Here is a 9,538-nt window from a genome sequence, read left to right as displayed (position 1 = left end):
ATTTGTTAATTGATACAATTACGCATTACGCGTAATGGTCACGTAGGTCTCCAGGCGCGCATCAATCACTGGTCTATTGACCTGCCAAAAACCCCTCTAACCGTTCGTGCTAGGACTGCCCCTCTCTCTAATAGAGAAAGATAGAAACATCATCGTCATTAACTCCGGGATGGACCTCTGGCCAGAGAGGCAGAGGCGAACGGGGGTCGAGATTAAAAACGAAAAAAAAAAAAGTCTTAGAGGTGCATATTCATCCTGCTTTAATTGTAATAGATTGTAAATAAAAGTAATAGTTATAAATGAAAATCTTTATTAAGAGAAAATACTCCAGAGACTTTTCTAGTTTAAATGTGTGATTCCTGTTTGCCTGGGTGAAAAGAGAGAGAAATGCATTCTGCTCAATGTGTTTGTGAGAACTAACAAGACTGCCAAAAATATCCTCAGTGTTTTCTTAATTTATTTGACTTCACAAATGATTTCCATATGTTGCCATGATACAATTCAATAATGATGAACAATAATACAATTTTCTGTATCTCGGTAAATCGGTGAAAGAAATCCATTACAAAAAGCGGGACAAGACTGTGTGCAGTGCACCTTAAGAAAACCCTGTGTTAGACGTGATTGGCAAAGACATTATTCTATCCTTGGTACCCTGCCGTTCCGGGATTACAGTGACGTCACGCTGATACCCTTGCATGGATGAATGCTAAAGAACTATGGAGCCACAAATAATAGCACAAGCAGAGTCCATATCTTGCAAGTCTTACGTTATCCTTTAAGCCTCCTTCAGCTAACACAACAACAATTTTTTTTTGCACTTAATGACGCTTAATTTCATTTCTTATCGGGTCCTTGGGGGGGATTATTCATTCATATAAAACAATCTGCAGCTGGTGCCAGCCCAAAGTCTCCCTCCTGTGAGTGAAGTCATCTATTATTGAGCGAAAGGCCGTGCGTGAAAATGTGTGTAAGACGGTGGATTTGAAGTAGAATTGGTTGCAATCGATCAAGGGTGAAGAATATTGCTGATGGTAACAAAAGAAGCAGCTATGTCTTTCTCGCAATTTGGATACCCTTACAATGCAACTTCACAGGTAAGACACTTTGCTTTTTATTTCTTCAAAGTTTAGTGTAAACACATAAATTGTTCTCTGTTTATTTTTTGTTGCATATTTTCTTTTCTGTCACTAGAGTCTGAGCACTTTTCTCTCATAAGAAACGTTTGTGAATGAGTGACTGCTTTGACAGTATTGACAGCTATTTTTCGCGTGTTGCTTTTGTTGTTGAACCAAATATCGATATACACGCACCCGTGTCCAATTACACTGAATTATGAATGAACTCACGTGTTTTTCTGATGACAATAGAGATGAATGTCACCTATTGCGCACTACACGAGGTGTAATTGGGGCTGGAACGCATGCTGTGTACATTCGCAAACTTTCTATTGAAATTACTGGGACGTGTTGACAAATTGGATTATTTTGGGAGCTTTTAAAACTTGGTTTGAGCAGTTTAGCTCGATTTGAAGACTATTACGGCGCCTGACGACAAGTTGGAAGAAGCTGAAGTTGATGAGGGGACAAAAGTTACTCTCCTGGCAAAGTTGTCGCCCAACTTTTACTTCGATAATATTTTTAACGTTCAGTAGATAATTTGTGAAACTCGAGTGTTTTAATTGGAATCGGAGTGGTGATTTACTTGACTCTGACATGACTTAAGATTTTTCCTATTCAGTGTAGAAGTTAACATTTTGGAACCGATGATAAACTGGAGCAGGTCACTTTTTACGCACGGGTTGCGCACGTCTCCTTTCATCTCAATATCCCCAGGAAAACATCCATCTGATGTCATTTACTGTCATGTGCTACATCCAATTCCGATTTTCTATTAAACACGAGACAGGACTAATGATGTGGCACCGCTTATTGCACTTGTTCCCAATGTAAGATACTCTCTCACTCACTCCACGAATGATCTCAAAAGTGACTTACCTTGAATTAAGGCAGGTCACAAGTAAAGATAATGACACCTGATTCATGGTAATTGAATTGATGTGCACCGGAAACAAACAAAACCAGCTCACATTTCTCCGCTCGTTTAAAGATTTCAAGACTCAATACTATAGACTGCGCAACTTGTTAAGATGGGTATATTTATGCAGTGCATCAGCCACAGTCTTTTCAGATCTGTCACAGACATCCAGACAGGAGCCAACACAGCCAATGACCATGTCTATCCACGGTTCTCTTCATGCAGTTTTTCGTGTCGGCAAACCCCAGTACGACTTGCTGCGATTCGATTTCCAGGTCGGTCTCTGACGGGACAGGCGGCTCCCAGACCGCCGCTGCCGCCGCCGCCGCCTCCTTCTGCTGCCCGTCCTACGAGAACCGGCTCCTGGCGAGCAGCCGGACGGAGCTGAACGCCGCACTGGGGATGTACAGCTCTCCCTACGCTGCAGCGGCCGCCGCCAGCCAGAACTACGCCAACTACTTCCCCTACAGCACCGACCCATCCGCTATCTACTCCACTCTGGTGGGCTCACTTCAGCCTCATTTGATGCGCAAAGGGGGGGGAGGGGGGCTCAGGCTGATCGATCAACCGGGTTTTGTTCAATCAATTTATCTCACACTGCAAACACATCCATCACCACAAGCCGTTTAATCCAGCATCCAGTCTTGTCTTTTTTCTCCTTTAAAACAAGTAAGAAAAAAAAACCCTGTCACTGAGGTGAGGGTAAGAAGTGTAGAGGCAATGCAGAGGAACTTTCTCACTTCAGTCTAATGACATTTTATTATTACAAAGTAACCCTCCTTATTAATTGTTTTTTTTTCTCGGTTTCTGTTGCTGAGCAAGTAGAAGTAAACTTAGATCACTCCATGCTCCACTTTTTCACTTAGGTGTGAATAAAGAACTAATTGACTTGTTAAATAGAGTCTTTGCAGTGAAGCTGAAACTTTTTTTTCTTTCTTTTCTCTTATTTTGAAACACCTGAGGTCAGCTAAAATTTGCTGTCCCTGAAAATGCTGCACATTATGCCTGAAAACAGTGAAAAAACAATATTATAATAGATCAAATAAATAAATGAATTATATTGAATCATATAATAATAATAAATACCATTCTTGGATCATGTATAGTACATGATATATTAAGCATTTTAAAATTAATTTAACAAAGTCATGACTGGGAACTCTTTTCTAGCTCAAAATCACTTTTGGTCAGAGGGACTTACTCTTGGATTATAAGCATAAAAATAAGCAAAGTGTAATTAAATGTGAGATGATTTTTCAAATGTCATCAAAATGCTGAGAAATAACCTTGAAGTCAAATCTCACGATGATGCAGTGTTGTAACAACATCCTTCTCTTTTTACAGAATCCACAGTATGACATTAAGGACAGCACAGGCACTTTACACTCTGGCATCACTCAAACTGCTGCATACTACCCTTATGATCATTCACTGGGACAGTATCAATATGACAGGTAAGGTCTGTTCATTTGTGTCCACTATATGCAATATGAGCTTGGTAAAAAGTATTCTACCACTGATCATTAAAAGCAGCCATTCACTTGGGGAATTATGCCGCATTCAGATCAAAGGTCAGAGTGTAACTCCATACTGATACCTGCATGGAGCAAAGCTGTATATATTTCAAACAGCAGGGAGCAGGGCTATAGGATGTCTGAGGGAGTAGTCTATAATATCCTTCACTAAATGCTCTAATGGCCAGTGTGTGTGTGTGTGTGTGTGTGTGTGTGTGCCCCTTTCCAGATATGGGACAGTAGACTTTAATGGCACAGCCAGAAGAAAGAACGCAACTCGTGAAACCACCAGCACCCTGAAAACATGGTTGTATGAGCACCGCAAGAACCCCTACCCCACCAAGGGAGAGAAGATCATGCTGGCCATCATCACCAAAATGACCCTCACCCAGGTGTCCACCTGGTTCGCCAACGCCAGGAGGAGGCTAAAGAAGGAGAACAAGATGACCTGGTCCCCAAAGAACAAGGCCAGTGATGACAGGAAGGACGACCTCAAGAGCGACCAAGATTGTGTCACCAAAGGTAATCAAGTCCGAAAAGCAAAAAGTTTAAGTATTAATCTAACCATCCTTAAACTAAAAATATGGTTATTTGGGGAAATATATTTGCTGATCATATGGACCACACAGGCAGCAAAGTTGGTTCCAGAGTAAAAAGTTAATTTAAAAACTTTCTGCACAAAACATGTTTCTATAAATTTACAACAGCAACTTTTGTGTGACCTTAAAAATCTCCTTTCTTCCGTGCAGATTCTAGTGATTGCAAGGAGGAAAAGGATCTGCATCTGAGTGATCTGGAGGACATGGACGACGACGACTGTGACAAGCTGGACAGTGACTGTGAAAAGGTGGCTGCAGATGAGCAGGACCTGCAGAGGGCCATGACAGTATCCGGAGCCCCTCACAAAAGAGACTGCAGCTCTGAGGTGCAACTGAGTTTAACTAACAGCTTCCACACGTTCCCCTGTGCCATTAAAAGTGTCACCACCCTCCCTCCTCTCCCGTCTGACTTCCTGGATCCCGTAGCGTCCAAGGCACCTTCCTCAACCGGCCCCGCGGCAGGAACGTTGTGCCTGTCTCACTTCGAAGCATCGGATAAGCCACGGATTTGGTCTCTGGCTCGTACGGCAGCTTCGGGGGTCATACTGAGCCCTCAGCAGCACGGCTCTGAGCTGAGGACAGGCAACTCAGCCGGGGACTGCCAGCTCCAGAGCACCAGGCTTACTGTGGCTCCTACTGGACAGTGTGGGGGCAGCATGAGAGGCCTCCATGAATCCAGCAGTGTCACCAATGCTGAGAGCCCCTTCTCTGAGGGCTCATCCTTGCACTCAAAAGTCTACGGCACTAGCAGCTACAGCCACAAGGGCCTCCAACTGCACTGTTCATCCTATGCTGCACTCCCGGACACATGTCAATACTCCACTATTGAAGGTATGTCATCTTTTCCCTGCAATTTTTAACGTATCACATGGGATAAAATTGGTCTTGAATTTGTTATGGAGGCGGACAGATACAGTAACATCATGGCACATCAGCATCACCAAATATTTCAAAACATATTTCCATGTGCTGTTGGATATAGGAAAGCCCATTTTTTTTTTGGTTATGAAGTGACAGGACACTTTCTGCAAGTTTCTTATGCTTTTATTTGGGTGTGCAGGATTCTCTGGTGGCAAAGCCGAGACACAGGCATCGGACCTCAGTGACGCCTGTGAGACCGTGCAGGATGACAAGGTCACTGCATTCAGACCAGTGATGAAGAGGTGAAGCAGGTGAGAGTCTGCACTGAACTGGAAGAAACCAGTGAAGTCAGGACACACACACACACACACACGAACAGGGCACGGATAAACCCCATCAAACACTCACTGGTGAACAGGGATACACATATAGACCCTCACTCACTCTTTAAATATATGTTGCTACATTTAATTTAATCTAAATGCAAAATGACTTGTGACAGTTTACTATAATGATTGATGTCAAAACTAATTTATAATAAATATCTAAATATGAAAATATGAACATTTCTATTGCAAACAACTCATCTGAGTAATAAACTTTTTTTATTTTAATTTTTTTTAAATTTTTCAATAAATACCTCATTATAAAGACTGTTTATTCCTTCTCATTTTTGGAGCTAATTATAATTGCTGCTGTCATTTTTTTTTCTTGTAGATTTCTGGAAACTGCACCACGATAAATAATGGGACATTTATTATGCACTAAAGGACACACTGGCGGGAGTACCGGCCTCAGTATGACGCATGGGAGCTACCTGGCGCCGCTGCAGTGAGAGCTGTCAAACTGTGGACTTGGCTATCATTTTGCACAACATTGTTTTTATGGTGTTAAAGACTTTATGCAAAAATTCTACATGCAAAAGGTATGAGAATGGCCAAATGAAAACGGCCCGAATTTGTGTATGGCAATCGTGTAGTGTAGCAAACTTTATTTATTTCTCTGTGTATTTATTATTTTTGTTATGTTGTCTGTTTGTTTATTATTTAATGTGTGTTCTTGGTTGGATTCGTATCTCCTTTAAGTATTTTGTTACATGTTGCGTTTTACTGTGGCTTCGTGTCTTTTTGCCTGATGTAAAAGAGAAAAGCTTGTCGGTTATAAAGTTGACTATAAAAGGACTGGTTTCCCTGTGTTGCGCGTGGACTGGAGATTTTTTTTTTTTTTTTTTTTGTCATTGTGTTAAAATGTGAGCTTCTCCTGTGTTTGCCATTCATGAAATTTTTTCTAACAATACATTTGTTTCCCAAGAGCTTTCTTTTTCTGTGTCGTGGTTATTTATAGAGCTGAACGTCCAATCGGCCAATTAAAACATTTGCGGATGTGCATTTGATCAAAGTTTATCATCTTGACTCGACGCATTAAAGCCGCAGCGCTGATGGAAGGTCATAATTCAGAGGAGGACGTGAGTGCAATCCACAAGTTGCGGAAGAAAGGGGACATCATCTCTCTGTTGTCAGCATCTAATCAGAAGTGGCATCAGACACTTTGTTACTGTTCAGGCCAAGCAACGAGGCAGGGACACGGGATGAATGCTGCTTTGTCCCCTGTGTAGCGAGCCGCTGCTCTAACTTAACATTGTGTTGATTAAAAGGTCATTTGTAGGATCAAACCCAGCAGAGAAATTCACATGGTCCATCAAAGTCCCTTTGATTTGTCTGTTTTGCCTATAGTCCAGCTCGTTATGGGCTAACTCTTCTGCCTCTCCAACAGACAGCTGTAATAAGATGATCACTGTAGTCTCTGATGCGCGCTGACGGTCTGAAAAACTTTTTCATCCTCACATTTCAAACTTTTAAAATCAAATAGTTCCGTAGTAAACGACAAAAGTGCGCTGTGTAGACTTATCCCTGTTGGGATATTGATTTTGACGCACTATACTACTGCATAAACTACAAAAAAATATTCCATTTGACAAATCTGAAACATACATTACTTAACAGAGCAAACGATGTAAAATACTGACAACTTCTGAACAGCTTGTCTGCCTGAAACCGGGAGGGAAAAGCTGACTTTTAACCCTATTCGTGATATAATTTAAAGTGTCTCCATAATATTATTAAATCAGTGATTTTCCTTAGTAGTGAAGTGAAAGCCTATTTTGTTTTGTTTCTGACTTGATCTCCTGTCTTGATTCCTGAATTCCAGTGAATTATTATTATATCAGCAGGAAAAGATTTAGATTTTATGACAACATTTGATTCCAGACCACCTCCTAAACAATACCTGCAAATAGTCCACAGCCTGGCCAAATGTCATTTGTGGTCTTATTTGTGGGATTATGCCTGTAATAAAAGTCTTTTCCGTATTAGGGCAATTCAGGCTCAGTTGTGAGGCGCTGTGGTCATCCTTATGTGTCCTTGGCCAGTGGTGGAGCTGTCACTAATGCACGGAGCCTGGTAAATCCATGGAAATCTACATGATGAGGATGAGGAAGGTCAGGAATAATAACTTAGGCCTATTTAGATTTTTTCCAGTTCAATTTTTTTCTTCTGTGTTAATCTGAGACCTGATGAATGATGTGTGTAAAGCTGAATGCAAAAACAAGTTTATTTTTTAATATAGACTGGATTATATAAAATAGCCCATTTAATTGACCATTCAAATATCTCACGAACCGATAAAAGGGGGCACATGGAATAAATGACTGTCTATCTAAAACAGGTGAGTCATATATTTTCAACTGAAGGTCACTTGTAGGGGATTATTTAATAAGACATTTTAGGAATTGGATATTGCAGAATAATTAAGATAGTCAGCAAAATATGTAGAGACAAAAATATCAGTTCACTCCACCTAATGTGAGGCGGGAATGACAGCTCTTGATAAGAAGTTTCCATGTGTAGATCACTCAGTGGGCTGGTGTGTGCAGCAGTCCTCCTGTTAATGACAAGCCACTAACAGGAGGCCTCTCTCTCGCTCTTCCAGCCTAATCAGTCATGACGCCTGATCCGTTGCTCTTTACATTAAAATGGAGGGTAGGTGTGTATCAAATATTTACAACCGAATTTAATTAAACCACAGACTGTAAAGAAAAAGCTGCCTTATGCTATTGAAGGTAATGATGCATGCACAATGGGATTACCACCATGGAGATGTACCTGGGGGAAACCGCAGATAATGGCCATGATGGGCTCATATAGCAGCGTATGCCTGAAGCAGCTAACAGGTCAATTAGTCTGTCCTATACACAGTGTTTTACATACGGCTAAAGCAGCTGCACAGAGGAGAGGCAATTAAGAGACACATCAAGCAATATATATATATATATATATATATTAAGGCTGATCTGGACGCCATGGATCAGAAACCACATTACTGCTGTTCAAATCTATACCATAATGAGAAAACCTACATTTAAACACATGAAAAAATACCCTAAAGTGAAAGTAAGGATACATAAATAGATATTGAGCATAATATTTTGGTAATTTTTGGTGGTGGTGGACACAGGGGGAGGGGACGGACATAAAACATTTTCTTTGTCTGATATCTTTAATCTGAGGCCAGACATGAAATCTGTGGCAATGTTACAGAATAATAAGTTCCTTAGGTAGCCTATATGGGTCTATGCACAACTAAATCTCCCTAATACACGCTTTTTTGTTGGTAAATTACATTTTTCATTAGGGAGGGGCGGCATGGGGGCGTGCCTATGAGACCATGTTTGCATAATCCAAAACAGATTTTAGATAATCTGTGAATGAGGCACAAACAGGAAAAAAAGGAAAAACAAGCCATGGTAAACATGAATACTTAAATAGGTTTGACATCATTAATCTATGACCATCCCTTGTATGAATCAGAAGGTGTCTTTATGTTCATATGCCTATTATTATAAAAGACTTCCCCAAGTGTACGTTCAATGTAACCCCCCACCCCTCCTCTATACTGTCATGGATCACTCAGCTTTTCTGGGCCAAGTTGCTGCTTGCACCCTCTGCTCTTTTCAAGTCAACAGGCCAGGTGACTGTCAGAAATGACAAGTGTTCTGTTCTTGTGTTTGGAACACGTAACACTTACAAAGAAACAGAATTATAATTTTGAACATGTTCATTTATGATAGTGTTACCCCCTATTAACCTGCATATCTGCCTTCAAACAAAAGGTAAATACATCACAACATTTCACAGTAAACACTCATATAAGTAAATAATATGAAACAACTTGAAGTAAGTTAATATCCTTCACAACTGCTTTGCCATTTCAACCTTTCTCTATATAATGCTTTTTTCTTTACTTTCAATGTTATGAAAACACACTTTAGAGGTTTGTCAGTTATATTTTAGGAGTTTAAGCATAAAAACTTTACTTCTCCAGAATATCAACATAAAAAACTTTGTATTAGAGTAGGCATATTGTATCTTAACTGTTTTGGACTGCAGAAAAGTCATCCACATGCAGCAGACTGATGCAGCTCACATTGTGTAAGACAGGTGTCAGGAGCTTAATGCCTACATGTAACAA

At 40.6% G+C, this 9,538-nt stretch overlaps 1 protein-coding gene across 1 annotated transcript; it reads left to right on the top strand.

Annotated features, from left to right (window-relative positions):
- The first annotated feature begins 758 nt into the window (after positions 1-758).
- On the top strand, positions 759-6,695 carry irx6a (iroquois homeobox 6a). Its single transcript, XM_056374204.1, has 7 exons — positions 759-1,097; positions 2,263-2,538; positions 3,382-3,491; positions 3,781-4,073; positions 4,301-4,981; positions 5,211-5,322; positions 5,729-6,695. Exons 1-6 carry the CDS (start codon positions 1,032-1,034, stop codon positions 5,315-5,317), a joined length of 1,533 nt encoding a protein of 510 aa, XP_056230179.1. The 5' UTR covers positions 759-1,031; the 3' UTR covers positions 5,318-5,322; positions 5,729-6,695.
- Positions 6,696-9,538: the final 2,843 nt, after the last annotated feature.

This window comes from Seriola aureovittata, chromosome 1, assembly GCF_021018895.1.
Source record: "Seriola aureovittata isolate HTS-2021-v1 ecotype China chromosome 1, ASM2101889v1, whole genome shotgun sequence".
NCBI lineage: Eukaryota > Metazoa > Chordata > Actinopteri > Carangiformes > Carangidae > Seriola > Seriola aureovittata.
This window is presented reverse-complemented; position numbering and strand designations above follow the sequence as displayed.